The sequence below is a fragment of the Sphaerodactylus townsendi genome, linkage group LG04, assembly GCF_021028975.2.
Source record: "Sphaerodactylus townsendi isolate TG3544 linkage group LG04, MPM_Stown_v2.3, whole genome shotgun sequence".
Taxonomy (NCBI): domain Eukaryota; kingdom Metazoa; phylum Chordata; class Lepidosauria; order Squamata; family Sphaerodactylidae; genus Sphaerodactylus; species Sphaerodactylus townsendi.
The window spans coordinates 26,036,780-26,053,594 of NC_059428.1; the positions used below are offsets into that span (position 1 = coordinate 26,036,780).

At 40.4% G+C, this 16,815-nt stretch overlaps 1 protein-coding gene across 3 annotated transcripts in view; it reads right to left on the minus strand.

The window, feature by feature from the left end:
* The window catches only part of CWF19L2 (CWF19 like cell cycle control factor 2), a 96,381-nt gene that overhangs the window by 65,515 nt on the left and 14,051 nt on the right, over positions 1-16,815 (minus strand). For all 3 annotated transcript variants that reach the window (XM_048494221.1, XM_048494220.1, XM_048494219.1), the window contains exons 3-7: positions 15,922-16,035; positions 11,449-11,562; positions 4,625-4,744; positions 1,684-1,768; positions 275-390 (exon numbers count right to left, since the gene is read on the minus strand). In XM_048494221.1, coding sequence (XP_048350178.1) covers positions 275-390; positions 1,684-1,768; positions 4,625-4,744; positions 11,449-11,562; positions 15,922-16,035 — 549 coding nt within the window. The remainder of the gene's footprint in view (positions 1-274; positions 391-1,683; positions 1,769-4,624; positions 4,745-11,448; positions 11,563-15,921; positions 16,036-16,815) is intronic.

Consider the following 16,815-nt stretch of genomic DNA (forward strand, 5'->3'; position numbering starts at 1 on the left):
TGTCCAAGATGAGAAAAGGGAAGCTGGATTTAGTTCTCCTGCACTGCATTCCTGCCAAATGATCAATTAGTGAAAATGCCAGTTTTTTGACAGGGCTATGTAGTGGAGCCATCACTGTTTCACACATGTTTACTAAAACCATTCTGCAAGTGAAGACTGAATACGATTAGCCACATTTGGGTTTTGGCCGTTTCACTGGGGAGCTAGCTCCATCTTTTCCCTCTTTGAACGAATATTTTTATAAAAGGGAGGATATTCTTCTTTCAATGCTTACCCCATATCTTTCAGCTACAAGTTCTTCTAGATCCCTGTTCTCTCTCTCAGACTGCTCCTTCATTCTTTGATAAGATTTCTTCAGCCAACCTAACCCACCATCTTCTACAGCTGCAGCTACAAAACAAAAGTAATTTAAACAGTGATATTTGCACACTACAAATTTGTATCACGGCCCCATTGCTAACTGCGTATGGCACACATCACACACGTATGTTAGCACAGACAGAAATATACTTAATGCTGGTATAGTTCTCCAACTGAAGCTCATGTTCTTATACTTACTTAGAAATACGGGTCACCTTCAACTTGGAAAAAAAACCGTTAGCTCTGCCCTGAAATGTGTGAAATGAAGGCCAGCATTATAATAGACTCCACTTCTATAGATATCTTCTGACATATTCAGCAAATAGCAAACCCGTGCTGAAGCATAACATCTTCTGTTATTAAAGGTTTTCAAGGTCTGTATTCTACTGCTCTTCAGATCGCAGCATAGTGCTGAGATCTCACAATAGAAGCCTTATAACAATTCTGAGCATGAAGAGATGGATACATTGGAGTTTGCTCTTCCTAGGGTTACAGCAATCTCTACCATTCCTTGCACAACGGAAGTGGTACTGTTTTCTAAATGAATACACGATCCACTGAAAAGCTTTTTTAAAAAAAAAATCTGCACTTGCCGCAGAATGCTAGAAGAAGCGAAGTGGAAAAGGTTACATAAATAATATCCTTCGCAAACTGCATCCATAATGTGCTCCATTTAAAATGGGATTCAGAGTTCAGTGGCTGAATATGTTAAAGCTGCAATTTGTGTAATGGAATGAAAGAAACCAAATAAGATGACAACAATTTATCATGTCCTGCTACAATCGGGTTCTTTTTTTTTTTTTAATTAGTTCTACAATGGAAATCTCCGCTGTGAAACTGAAGGTCAAGCCACTCAAGATTTTGAAAAAGAATGCGCTACGACTTTAATCCAGAGACAGGACCAGAACCTGCATGCAAATATTAGTTTAGTTTTAATTTAGCATTAATGAGAAGTATGTGGAAGACGGATGGCTGATCTATAACTTTTATAAAAAGGAAATACTGCCTTCTTAGCTGCGGTACCAAAACAATGGAATATTCCTCCCCAGGGATATTACTCAGTCCCCCCTTGCTCCTATCACTGTTTTCCGCTAACAGGTGATGACAATTACGTTTTAATTGCTTCCTCTCTTCCTTACATCGGTATTTTAGTTTACGTTTTAATTGGTTTTGTGATGTTTTTATAATGCTTTTTTAAAATTGTCATTTAATGTTGTTTAATTGTTTGTTTTTTATAATGCTTTTTTTTTAATTGTTAGCCATCTTGGAGGCCCAAGCCACAGAAAAGAAGGACATTTTATATAAATGAATAAAATAAAATACCTTTTATTAAATTATCCTCTTGTGATGGCAAACCTGTGCCGCCATCCTTCCAGTAAGGGTTGAGTTCTCTTTCAGAAAGCAGAGACTGAAAGTAAGGAAGAAAAGTCAACTACGAATCTGTCAGAGCCCTATTCCCTCCTCACCAAATTCTGTTAGATATCTGTTCTATCTTTGATCATGCTCCATGGCTATCAAAATCATCCCCCTTCATTTTGTCTTTTAAAAATAGATGACCGCAAACACATTTTTAAAAAAATATAATTCACTGCCTGATTTGAAAAAGAAGAGGGTTCCCCCCCCCATTCCCCCCAAATCTCAAATATCTAAAAGAAGAAATAAAATAACTACATTATTTCTTGGTAACAAAGATTCAGTCAACAAGTAAACAATTCCATGGCTTGTTTTACCACAAGCAACATAAAGTTATACAGAAAATAGCTACCGATACTTCTGTCGTTCCAAAACTTACCAGAATGCTGTATTTTAGCCATTAACAATTGAATGTCAACATGCATTACAAGCAAACAGTGGTACATGTAACTAATTTGTTCGAACACCCACATAATACGGTTTTCAAAAAAACCTACAAATGGTCTATCTGCACAAGTTACATCCCTTTTTTGTTTTTCCAAATAAAAAGGGATAACACAGAAAAGAAAAAAAGGGGAGGAAAGGGGAAGACAGAATAAGAGGTTCTATGTTAGCAGCTTGTTAAAGCGAAAAAAATCAATTACATGCAAAATAGAAAAGAGAAGCTTAATACATTAATTTACCAAGTTCTATGTACTAGAAATTGTTCTTCTGCAACCCAACAAGATCGACACAGACTTCAGAGAATAATCAGAACTGCAGAAAAAACAATTGCTGCTAACCTGCCTTCCATTGAGGACCTGTATACTGCACGGGTCAAAAAAAGGGCTGTGAAAATATTTACTGACCCCTCGCATCCTGGACATAAACTGTTTCAACTCTTACCCTCTGGCATTAACGCCGCTACAGAGCACTGTACACCAAGACAACTAGACATAAGAACAGTTTTTTCCCCCAGATGCCATCACTCTGTTAAACAAATAATTCCCTCGATAATGTCAAACTATTTATTATATATTTATTATGTAATTACTGCACTACTTTTTTCATCATTCCTATTACCCATCTCCTCCCAATTATGACTGTATGACTATAGCCTGTGCTGACATTTCATTTTATTTTATGATTTTACATTTTATGTTTTTATTACTATTGATTGTTTCCTGATTGCTTACTAGACCTATATGACAATCATTAAGTGCTGTACCTTATGATTCTTGACAAATGTATTTTCTTTTATGTACACTGAGAGCATATGCACCGGAGACAAATTCCTTGTGTGTCCAATCACACTTGGCCAATAAAGATTCTATTCTATTCTATTCTATTCTATTCTATTCTATCATACTCATGTGAATAATTCATTTAGAGTTATTTATGATCATCCATACATAATACAAGCTATGTCTATTAAAAACATTAATTTATGCTCATATAATTCACAATAATAATGTGCATGAAGAAGCAATTAATGAAAGACTCCAATTCTGCTTTTGTTTTATATTCAGATCTTGTATTCATAAAATTAGTCAGTGTTAGTTGTGTATGAGTAGTCTCTCATATCCACAATTCTTTTAAATGGGAGTTCTTTCAGATTTCCAAGAAAAGGAAGCAAAACTCTTTCTACAGTTCGTAAATATAAAATTAGTTCTTAATATTGTTCCAATAAATTTAACAAAAGGATACCTAACAGCATACTTGTATCAAACACCTTCATTTTTAAGACCCATCTAAAGATTAATTCTTAAGGTTTCAGTGTAATTTAATATCCAAAATTGTTGTCTTTTTGCAGATCCATCACACACACACACACACACACACACACACACACAAAACCCAAGTTTTTAATTCAATTAGTCTCTTTGCAAATAAGTTAATCAGAAAACAACATAAGGCAAAATCTCAAGAGTTTAAAACAGGAGCTCATACATGCAAATCTTAATTGAAGAGAAGAGCTAAAGAAGGAGTCACAGAAAGTCCCTAAAAGCTATCTGTCCGGGTTGAAGCCTTCGCCCCCACATTTACCTCAGGGGACCACAGGGCCCACTCAAGGTGCACTGTACCAGCAAGTCCTGGTGCTGGGGAAGTCATCTGTCAGGTAGCAGAGGGGCATGCCTTGACAGAGTCAACTTGGAAGGTGCCCAGCTGGCTCTTGGCAGCGCACTAAACTGCAAAAGCCAACCCACCCATGTTCTTACCAGATGCAACCCTGGTGCTGGGATCCCTGGGGCAGAAGGGCAGGCAGTACTGACCTTCTTAGAGGAGATCAGGCAAGGCAGCCAGTCCTTTAAAGATCACTAGGAGAAAGGACCAGTGAGCTCACCATCCCAAGTCAAGGATTCATTGGCCCAGGGCTTGTCACTTTCCCGGACTGGGTTGAGCAGGAAGGATTGGCTGAGCATGGGGTTGGCCCTCTGTAGGGAAGCACCCAAAGTGGAAGAGCCAGACCTATTCACTGGCAAGTGGGAATCAACAATCAGCGGAGTGTGGGGATCGGGTGAAGAGAACCCCCTCCCAGCTCTATTCTCAGGCATCCCTAGGATACTTGTCCAACAAAAGCAACCCTGAAAAGTGAAACAGCCCTAGACTCAGACTTGACCCCAGTGGAACCTGACACTATTTTAATGACAACCAATGGAAATGATGACTTTTTTCCCTTGAGCAACTGACCTCATCAATTACATTTGAAGTCCTGTCCGGAACTTAGTAGTTAACAAATTCCAGCCCAGAAGCAGCTCTCTAAGAATCAGCAGTCTAGTCTAGAATCCCAGGATTAGTCTTAGACAGCTTAGAATCAGAGTAAGTTTCCACAGTATCTTACAGTGCCATGAGCATTAACAATTTAACCAACCTGCTCACTTGCTTGGGTTTTCTGTTGCTCCAATAATTTTTCTTTCTGTTTTTCAGCCTTCAGTGATGCTGAAGACAGTGTTTTCATAGTAATAAAATTTAAGGACATCCACTCATCCCTCTGTAAGCAAAACAAATGTTAACATTTAATTTAATTTAACTTTATTTTAAAAATCAGAAAAATGCTGATTTTGTAGTACAAACTCAGGAACACAGGTCAAGCTTACAACGATATTAAGAACAGACTGTATGTGGTAGATATGTCAAGCTCTCCTTCTCTTCATACAAAAACATTAAGAGTTCGATTAAAAGTTCTTTTTATGAGGAGTACAAGTGCAAATGGGTTTCTACCGCACGGAAACACATAAACGTTAATGTCTCTATGATCTAAGATAACCTAGGCAAACTTTTTTTTTATCATCTAAAATAATTCATAAAAAATTATCTGGCAGAATGGGTAAGATGAAGTTTGTTCTGGATCAACAGCCTTTGATTTGACCGAAGATAATTGCATCTTCTTCTTTTTTTCAAAATTTACCAATAAATTTTACCTACAAAAATCAAACAGTGGTAAAACCTTGCAGACAGTTTTATCTGGGATTGAAGAAAGCAGGTTTTACAGATGTATCCTTAGGCACCTTCATAATAAAGGGGACCTCCACCGTTAGTCGTGTCAGATAGTAAGATTTTTTCCGTTCATAGAATAAAATCCTGATAAACAGTGGATAGAAACAGAGATCCTGTACTAATCAATATACCTTAGAGAAAGCTGTCTGCATACAAGATAAACATACTCCCAAAGATATAAAACATAATCCCTTTTTAACTGCTACTCTCAAAATGGTGAGAAAAACCTAGCTCCAGGTATATTTTCAGCACAGAATTCTTGGGATATGACTTGCTTCCCCCAGGCAGGCACCAGGTTTCTTTTTCTGTTCGGAAGATGTATAATCCTATAAAAATATGTGATGTGACTGTAAAAGGGGTAATATTTCCAAAATAAAATATGCAGGGGAAAAAAACTTCAGTTAAGAGTGTCCCCTAGGCTCACCATCTTCTGTTGCATTCATAAATACCCCAGCTATTTTAAAAAGGAAATTACTAGGGAGATAATACAGTTTGGGAAGATGATAATAAATCACCCTGGCTAAATATGTAAAACTGTATCTATTAAACATAGAATACTGTGGGCATATTCTTGGCACAGAGCTCCCAGTTATACTGGTCAAGTGACCTATGATCATATCAAATAAAAATTGATAGGTATAAAAATGGGGAAAAGACACTGGCTTATCGCTTGACCTTAAAGGATGATCTCATATATGGTCTAACTTACCCTCCTGCCAATGTAACCCCTATGTTCAGAATGGGTTGACCCAGAAAGGGGGTGGAGACTCAAAGCAGCAGAAGGCTGCAAAAAACTGGTGAAGTTGGAGGAAGCGAGGCTACCAGGCTGGGACCTTGATTTAATTCTTTATAAGCTCTTAACACCTTGTTTAAGAATTTATTGTTTCAGGGCTTGCTATGTATGTAATTGATGGGAGTTCGTTTGGGGACCTTCATCATCTTGGATCCCATTCACCAAGCCTCTGAAGTCTTCATAAGCCAACCACCAGCAGGAAGAATTTGACTTGGCATTTATCAGTGGATTGTCAAGATAAGGTCTTGAAATGCAACCTAGAAGGACTGTAAATTGTTAATGTTAAATGTTTATGTTAAAAGTGTTATTTGTTAAGGAAGTAAACCATTTTGTTTTAAAATCTAGTTCTTTGCAACTCCTTCCAAGTTCTTCCCCACAGAACCCACAGTTAGAGGTTACACCAGCTTCTATCATTACATGGGAACTCTCTTTTAAAAATTTCATGCAATGGTATTTGTCTCTGAAAAGTTGCAACATGTTCACAAAAGACACTCATTTCTGTACAGCAGGAATGCGGGTAAAATGAGAATCTTCCGCCACGCTCGGTAGCTCTGTGCCCAAATTCAGCAATTTTGGAATCTAATTAAACATCATATACAAAGGATTATCCTTCAAGCCAAAACAATCCTGTTGGAACACACAGATGACAAAAGGATTCTTCCAATTAGGCAAGAACTCATAAACTTACTCCTGGTGCCTGCCAAATTACAAATTGCTCAAAAATGGCAAAACTTCCCTACCACTTCAACCTGGCACTCCAAGATCTAGGAAATGATAATGCTAGAACAAAGGTCATCCCAGTTGAAAAGTATCAAGAAGCCTATCTAGACTTGAAACTTGACCAAAAAATAACTCTTGCTTTTTGTACATTAAACCCTAAATTTAATTGTGTGTGTTTTTTTAAACTAAATCCAGTTCCATCTATTTACTTTAAATACTAACTGGGGCAACAGGTATTCTAAATATAGGTTATTGACCAAAACTGATTTTTTAATTATTATTACAAAAAATGCCGGTTGCTGCAATTGTTTTCATTTTTCCCCTATCATGTAAACCCGTGGTGGCGAACCTTTTGCACTCCAGATGTTATGGACTACAATTCCCATCAGCCCCTGCCAGCATGTCCAATTGGGCATGCTGGCAGGGGCTGATGGGAATTGTAGTCCATAACATCTGGAGTGCAAAAGGTTCGCCACCACTGATGTAAACTGAAGAAATTTGGTCCCTTCTGTGTATAACACCTAGGGGCTTTTTGTCATCCGTAACTTGTGATCGACAAAAATAAAAAAATTATTTTATGATCATTCATATGCAGACAATGCTGTTCACCTTTGCCATTTCATATATACATATTTGAGACGGTCTAATTATGACTAATTATAGCAGTACATATTGGGAAAACGTACAAAGGCATCAATATGAATATGGATTTTTGATTCTTCCTCAGGGCCACACATTTTGTAAATCATTCCTTCAGGAGAATTTATATAACACCTCAACCCAAGGGGGGAAATTGGCTCTCTATGCACACAATTCCAATCTCTGCTGCATCCAATTTGGCAGATGCCCCATCCATTACGGGTCACAGGTGCACCGCAGAGCTCTCATGACACCTAGCTACTCAAACGGTGCCCAAGCATCAGATGGACCATTAAGCGGCTCCAATTAGAGCACATATTTATTTCTGCCTGCATTTGGAAGCATAACATCACGACTACGGTGTCAAGGGCCAGGCTGAAGACCTTTCAAGAAAAACAATTTCACAAAGCTTAGGGCAAAAAAAAAAATGAACAGGAAGACATCGTCAGCTACACAATAGCATCTGCTCCACAAGAATATTTTTTATTCACTTGAACCAGGTGGGACTTCTTCATAGGTTGTTCTAGAGCTGCGTGCCAAATTAAGTATAGTCTGCCCTGAATGCACTAACAGGTGATAAAGGACATACCTGACACCTAATTTTGCACTCTGAATGAGGAGAGAGATAATTTACAGACTGGTGCCATGGTCTACCTTCTTCCTCGAGGTGCATGTGCATATGGCATCCAAACTCTGCAGGAGCAAGGGAGCAGTTTAAAACGGTCTGCCCACAGAGGCTAATAGATCTGGCCAACCTCCAGGATACCTTGAGTGACTGTAAGATCCCATCTGATGGCCTTGTTGACATTTGAGGTGGATGACTGGAATAAGAAGTTTTTGGCGGTGGGCCCCTCTCAACCTCTCCAGTCCCCAAGACAGAATCCAGCATCTTTATTATGGCCTAGGCGACTTAAAGAGGGCAGGAGTTATCTCGAACACCACTAACACGAAACACTAATTCTGACAGGCTACACTACAGAACTCACACAGCGGTGACAGCGGCAAAGAATCCCTACTTAATGTTACTATTTCAGCATCCAGTTTGCACCCAGCTCAGTTGTCTAAAGTAATTCGCCACTTTTTAACTCTGAAGTCTGAGCGCTAAACTACCAGGTACTGACAGTTAGCTGTGACATCTTTCCCAAGCTCTTTGCAGAGGTAGTATCGCAAATACATTTTGATCTGGACACTGGACACAAAACTGCTGAGGTACTAGAAACCCACGATGCAGCATCCAGGAGCTTTACAGATCACATTAAGCTGGCCTCTGCAGTGGAGGGTGCCAGAACACTTGGATCTGTGAAGTCCACCCCTTGTGTGTTAGACCACTGCCCATCCTGAATACTAAAAGCACGGAAAGATCTAATCAATGAACCCCTAATGTTCATCATAAATCAATGACTTATCCAGGGCAGCCTTCCGTACCCACTAAGACAAGTGGTCACCAGTCTATTACTTTGTTGTTTTTAAAGTGGTACACCCAAGATCTCTTAATTTTCTTAAGACGATGGTGGACTCTAGTGACAGTATCTATGTCAGCGGAATGATTCTCCAGACGTGATGCACAACCTTCTCTGAGGAAATACATGAGATAGGTGCGGAAACTCTGGCACTGGAAACAATGTAACGAGGATACATTGTTTCCAGTGCCGGATACAGGATAGCTGATGAAATTGCTTCAAAACGCCTCACGCGTTTACCAGCGTTTTCGAATAATATTCTTCATCAGTGCAACACGTTAATTCTTGCTCCGAGAAAGTAGGAGGAGTCAGGTGGAGAATAACTCACTCCTTGACATTTTCTGGTCCTCTAGTGGCGACCATGTTAAGATTGTCTCCATCTCCCGTGGAAGCCATATTGTAATTGTGCCTACTACCATGAACCGGAATTCCACAGGTGCCCACAGACTCAAAACACGTTGGGGACCCCGTTCTAGAAAAGTTAAAGACGACTCTTGCAAGCAGTATCGTTGGGTGCTTTTTAAATCAACAACACGAGTATTTGATTCCACAAAGTTTACTTGACAAAAAGATTAAAAAATGAACGTAGCATTTTCATTTACTTAATTGCTATGTGGGTAAATGGAAGAGCGAGTGAACAGGAGCTCCTCAGAATGCAACGTACAATTTAAATTTAAGGAAAATCATCTCATCATGACTATGCAGACTTAAAAACCCACAGGCAAAGAAACAGGTGATGATGCGCTATGCTTGAAGTTATCTGGGTAGATGTCAAAACACCCTTTACAGCTCCCCATATCAGTGAAGCATGGAAGATTTGAAGTCACAGACAGAGGATAACCAACCACCTGAGTCATAAAAGTGCCCAGACATTAACAAACTTTGCCTGGAGACTGAACATGATGAAACAGGGACGAAGCCTAGAGAATAACGATGCCAGAGACATCCTCAGGGCAGGAATGGACAGCAGCTAGTTAGGAGTTCATAGTGACATGAAACATGAAAAAAAGAGCTCAGTTTTGCATGACAGCACTTAACAGCAGTATATCCTCAGCCCACGTCATCCAACAAACATGGCCACATTCACACTGTAGCGCACAGGTGTCAAACTCGCGGCCCTCCAGATGTTATGGACTACAGTTCCCACACCCCCTTGCCAGCATGATGCTGGCAGGGGATGATGGGAACTATAGTCCATAACATCTGGAGGGCTGCGAGTTTGACACCTGTGCTGTAGCACCTCGAATCCAGCTGTTTGAAAGGAAAGCCACCTTATTCTTCACTTCACTAAGTGCCCACTTTGCTGAGCAGAACAAAGTTTTTACATTTCAGGCATCAGCATGATGCTACTGCATCCATAACCAAGGAAAATGTTCTCCAACATTTCTTCTGACCAACAAATAAATTAAACAATTTAACAGTAATGTAGTATATATAAGACAAATATCCTTTTGGAAAGGAGGAGTTTGGATTATAAACGCTACACATTGTTACAAAAGCATTCCAGAAAAAGACAACGTGTATCTGCGTATGTCCGTGTATTCACAACAGTATTCTTGATGCATTGTCGGGAATCCAGATTCTATTTTAATTGGACCAATTAATTGGCACGTAGCATTTTCTGACTGCGCTCGTGCCGTCTCTGTCACATTTTGTTCCCCAAGGGTATGTCAGCAAAATGAAATAGTCGATAATACACAGAATCCTCAGAAAGAGTAAACAGGGCACAAAATGGTTAGAGAGGAAATGTGCCTCGAGGTAAAGGTCACCACCCATCATAGAAGCACCCTAGCAAAAGATCATCACTTTTATATCCAAAGTCTTTTCCAGCAACACATAAAAAAGGTTAAGTTCTGATGGCAACAATTAAGTGCTGACTTGTGCCTGGATAATACTGCTTGCAAATTAGGCTGCCCTACCAGATCTTTGTTTGCACGGCAAAGCAGTCCCACTCTGCCAGCAAAGCTTTTCTCAAATCAGGAGAGAAGTTTTTTTAGTTAAAAATGTCAAACTTACTCCATGAGCTGAACACAAAGGTGTGCGGCCACACCCGATCGTGGGAGGACACTCCTGCAAAGGGGCAGGATAACCCTTCCAGGTCCATATATATTCAATTTAATTTCCCAAGCTCCAAATCCAGAATTGACTATTCAAAAACGAAGAAATAGTGTGGGGCAGTAGCTAAGGACATGAAAAGTGAACCAGCAGTCCTAGCTCATCAAGCAAGTCAGGTCACTTTCTCCGAGGTTCCTTCCGCACATGCAGAATAATGAACTTGCAATCCACTTCCACAATTGCTTGCAAGTGGATTTTGCTATTCCACACAGTAAAATCCAGCTGCAAAGTGCATTGAGAGTGGATTGAAAGTGCACTATTCTGCATGTGTGGAAGGGGCCTGAGTTTCAACTCTCCCCACCACCATCATCAACAAATGACATCTACAAGGTGGCAAGAATAATGAGTAGGAAACACTTCGAACGTTCTCAAGAGCTATGTAAACACTGAATAATAAAATCCTTTAAAAATGTAAAATGTGTATTACACAAAACCCAAACGGTACCTCAAAAGGTACCTGCAGACTTTTACCTGAACTGTGGTTGGGCCTTCTGCAGTGTCCGGCTGTTCTTTGTTTACAATGCAGGATTTTTCTGTGCTAGAAGAACCCGAAACAGACGCCTCCACCCATTCTTCCGCAGAATCCTGGGAAGACACAGTTTTTTTCCTCGTGATAAAAGTACTCCTCTTTATGCTTTTCAAATCTATTTCGTAATATAGGATTTTCATATCAACAAAAATAAAGACAGATTCGAGAAAATTATTTTTTTCCCCACAGAGGAAGAATGAAGCACGGAAGAGATTATTTAGGCATTTCGGCTCTGTTCAGATAGCTACTTGATCAAAATTTCTGCAATTCACAATATTGCTTATTAGTCGTGCCATCCTGTTGACTGTACTGACTTACACAGGGCAATTGGCCTCGAGTCCAGTGAGAAAGGCAAACTATAAAATAAATAAAATTAAAATTGTATAATTTAAAAACAATAGTGTGATGCTACTGCAGAAAGACTCCTTTACTTCTATTTACAGGAACAAAACACTCAGATTAAAACCGTGAGAATCGGGGAAGGCTGTGTCTTACATTTATGAATGCTATTTTTGCCCAGAGGAACAATACCTGAGAACCAGTAGGATCATTTGGCTATTTTTCATAACGACAACATGACATTTTATAAAATTGTTTCAATATTCTAACAAGCCATATTTTAAGAAGTACAGAAAAAGGGCTGGTTTTTATAGCCAGCTTTTCTCTCCTGTGAGGAGACCCAAAGCAGCTCACAATCACCTTCCCTTCCCCTCCTCATAACAGACACCTTGGGAAGTAAGTGAGAGTTCTGAGAGAACTGTGACCAGACCAAAGTCAACCAGCAGGCTTAATGTGGTGGAGTGGGGAAACAAACCCAGTTCTCCAGAGTGGAGCTGGCTGCTCTTAACCACTACACCACACCGGCTTAAAAGATCACCGGACTCATGCCATGCTTTTAAAAAAAAAAGCTTGGACAATAATGACTGTTTTAAATGAAAGTCAAAGTCTTACAAAGATTAAAGTAGGTTCCTGGATTTCTGCAAATTTCTTATTCTATTTGGTCTTACGAAAATTCACAATGGAAATAGAGGAGTGACAGTGATCACAAATCTCATCTAACATGGGGTTTTAGGGGGGCGGATATTCAACGAGGCATTTAGTGAGGAGGAACTAATCAGGGTTGCAGGCAGTGGACTCCAATTTTCTACAGTAACGATCCAAAAGCTCACAGACCACCAGAAAGCATCCAAGCTCTCAGACAGAAGGCGATGCCTTGTGCAGAGCCAAATCAGTGTAGCCTGGCATTATCTATTCTGACGGGCAGAGCCCTTTCCTGGCCCTGCAACCAGAGATCTTTTAAAACCAGAGATGCCAGGAGCTGAACTTGGCTGTTCATAAATGCACAGCACATCCTCCACCATTCTGCGATGGCCCCTGAGAAGCACTGCCAGTACAGCCACGGGAAGAGAATGAAGCCCACGATAATGCAAGTGACATCTGTGTTGAGCGTGCTGCAGGACAGTTCTCGGGAGAGGAACCTCGAGAGGAAATGAATGCCAACCTTCTGCTGTACAGAGAAGCAGCATTACTAAGTCACTGGTGCTACTTTATATTAATCTAATACACCAAGTGCATTTGGTCACTATTGGTGTGTTCAGTTGTTACCGAGACGGGGGAAACTTCTTCCAACCCGAAAGCAGCATCTGCACACTGGTAGATTGCATCTAAGGAACTGGTAGATTGCATCTAAGCTTTTGGTTTCAAGCAGCTTAAAAATATAATGCAGCAGCAACTCTACAAATTAACAATCATGGTTAGAAACACATAATTACCATCAGCACCTTTTAATTTTTTCCATCAAGTGACAGCTGACTTAACGGCGACCTTGTAAGGTTTTCAAGACATTCAGAGATTGTTTTCCATGGCCTGCCTCCACATCATGCCCCTGCTATTCTTTGGAGGTCTCCCAACCGAATACTTGCCAGAGTCAAAAGGCTGAGAATATGTGACTGGCCCAAGGTCATCCAGAAAGTTTCCATGGCAGAGGGGGGATTCGAACCAGCTTTGCCGGTTCCCAGTCCAACATCTTACCCACTACACCGCACAATAAGATTTTCGGGGTCTCCTATACAGAACTTAACAAATAAACCCTCTGGTTTAGATAGAGTGACCCTCTGCAAAAATGAATGAATTTTGGGGAGGGGGAGGCCTGGAAATGATAGAGAAATCTAATTGACAGATTAAATGTACTGTGACGGAACTTCACGGGAAGGGGAAACAAACTTCACATCTGAATTCCTTCTGTTCCTGGTGCACATTTGACATTTTATGTCTACAGCAAACACAGGCAGGAGGCAGGTCCTACATGATCCAGGGTCAATGCACGGGCACTCTTCTCTGTTCTAGTGTTTATATTCCTCCCAAACTCCTAAAACTTCAGTGCACTGAGAACTTTTGGGACCTTCTGTCTAATACCTTTGGTAAGTTAGCTCTGAAATTCCCAAACTCCCATCTGATCTTATGTGGGGATTTTCATGCTAGAACAGGCCTCAACAAGGAAAAGGCATTGTAAGGAAGAGGCATTAAGTATCAACAATGCCAAGGCCTCGCCTGTTTAAGCAAACTATAGACGGAATCCCAGCCGATCAATGAAGCACTTTCAAATACCTAGAGGTAACTTTAACTGGGAGGGTTCATTTAGCAATTACTATTACTATAGTCTTAAGATCTATAGAGGCTATTCTGAAATTTCCTGATCGATCCAGCTCTGAAACTATGTCAAAGTAAGACAGTTCCCCAACTCTGGCCCCTTCCACACATGCAGAACAATGCACTTTCAATGCACTTTCGATCCACTTTGCAGCTGGATTTTGCCATGCGGAATAGAAAAATCCGCTTTCAAATCATTGTGAAAGTGGATTGAAAGTGCATTGTTCTGCATGATATGGCATAGAGGTTTGGGGTTGGAATGATCATGTGGCTACAAAAACTGGAATCTATCCAAAATGTTTTTTAAAAGAGAATTGCAGCTTTACCCAAAGGCACCCCTGCAACCTTGATGTGAGGAGGACTTAGTTTGTCCCCAATTTAGGGTCCAAGTACATAAAGCCCTGTTAAGATTTTGGAAAGAGCAAAGCAATGGCAACTCCAATCTACACCACAGGCAACGTTTTAACAAGATGCTGCCAAATGATGCTGCTTAATTAGCCTGCTGTAATGACATCCTGCATTGCTATTCCATATCAGATGAACCCAGGGTATCCCCAGAGCAGGTACCAACATTTGCAATTCGGTTTTTAAGTGAGAGGCTGCATCAGACAGGGAATCAATCTCCCAGTCCAAATTCTATCCATGGTTTACACTGTTTAAAAGGGATCATGACAGAGTCTATCTGGTCAGTATCACCTTTCACAATCTCAGAATAGATTTAACCTCAATCCAGTTTCAAACCATGCCAATGATTTTGCTACCTGGACTTTACTCCCATGAGCCATTCATCTAAACATTTATTTATTTTATTTATTATTTGATTTCGTATACCGCCCTATCCCCAAAGGGCTCAGGGCGGTGAACAATATAAAAGCATATATAAACATAAATATATAAAGTTTAAAAATTTTCATTTCTAAAACAGTATCCCACTCGAACCCATATGCAACCCTCCCAATAGGGAAGAGTGATGGGTCCCACGATGATGTTAGAGGACAGCCCTATACAGCAGGGGAGGATGAAAGCAGGAGGCACCCCTCAGCGGCTGAAGTCTCTCCGAAGGCCCGGTGGAACAATTAGGTCTTGTAGGCCCTACGGAACTCTCCAAGGTCCCGCAGGGCCCGGACAGCTGGTGGTAGAGTGTTCCACCAGGCAGGGGCCAGAGCCGTAAAGGCCCTGGCCCGAGTGGAGGCCAGCCGCATCATTGAGGGGCCAGGGATCTCCAGTAAATTGGCCTCTGCTGAGCGCAGAGGTCGACTCGGGACATATGGGGTAATGCGGTCCCGAAGGTACGAGGGTCCCAGGCCACGTAAGGCCTTAAAGGTCAACACCAACACCTTGAAGATGATTCGGATTTATGGAGCTGAGGTTCCACAGGACCTCCTGCGGTATATTTTATTTTGTCCCCGTTCTGCCAAGAACTAATTTTCTTACCATACTTTTCAATGACAAATCTCTTTTCAAATTCAGAGATGTTGCTCTTTCTCAGATGTTAGTCCATTTGTTTCCTATGGAGTGTCACCCTTTGCCTTAGCAGACAAGAAAAATCAGGCTAAAGTTGTGTATAATAAGGGCATTTAAGGTATTTAAAGACTAGCATTTTGGGTCAGACTGTTTTGATGTTATCATTTATGATTTGGTGGTATATGACAGATTTTAACAGCCTTCGGTCACAAGCAATAAACTTTACTGCATCGTGTCACATAATTACAGTCCCAAATATTGTTGGCAACAGCCTTCCACTAACCAGACAGACAGCCACTTACAGAAGGACTATCGGATGAATCGTTTTTTTCATCTTTATGTTTCTTTCTCTTCTTTTCTTTTTTGGGTTTTTTCGAGCGCTTTTCCTTTTTCTTCTTTTTGGCAACCGAATGTTCCTAAGTAGAGAAACATTTATATCAATATGTCAAGCCAGTATAGGACAGCACATCTCCTCTCACCATTTTAAACAGGAGACAACGAACATCAACTTAACCATATTAGTTCTCCACTGCTACTGTGATTTCTCTTATTTAGATGTGCTTCGTTTATTTTAAGTACTTCTATGCCTGCCTTTCTCCTGAATATCTAAGGACCCGACAAATCCTGGATTGCTGTTTTACAGCGCAGTCCTAAGCAGAATTACACTTCACCCCCAAAGCACTGGCTTCGGTGGATGTAGGAGGGTATAACTCTGTTTGGGACTGCACAGTTAATGCTGTATTTAATTGTACATCACGCTGAAAGTTCCTGGACAGAAGTATGTCAAAAATGCTTTATAGAGAATTTGGGCAGAAAAAAGATTTATGTTCCAAAACAACAAAAATGAAGACTGTGGTTAAAAGAGAGTTGAGTGTTATGATTCACAACCAGTTAAAGATTTTTCAGTTGATCAACAATCTGGTTTATAATCAGTTACTTACTTGTTTAAATCTGTTTAAATCTGAATAAATGTTCACGCTGAAAATAGTATTTTGAAGAAAAGGGTTCAACTCCACCTAAAGGAGATAACCTATCAAAGAACTGTGACTAGCCTAAGGTCACCCAGCAGGAATGTAGGAGTGTGGAAACACATCCGGTTCACCAGATAAGCCTCTGCCACTCAAGAGGAGGAGTAGGGGATTCAAACCCGGTTCTCCAGATTAGAATCCACCTGCTCTTAACCACTACACCATGCT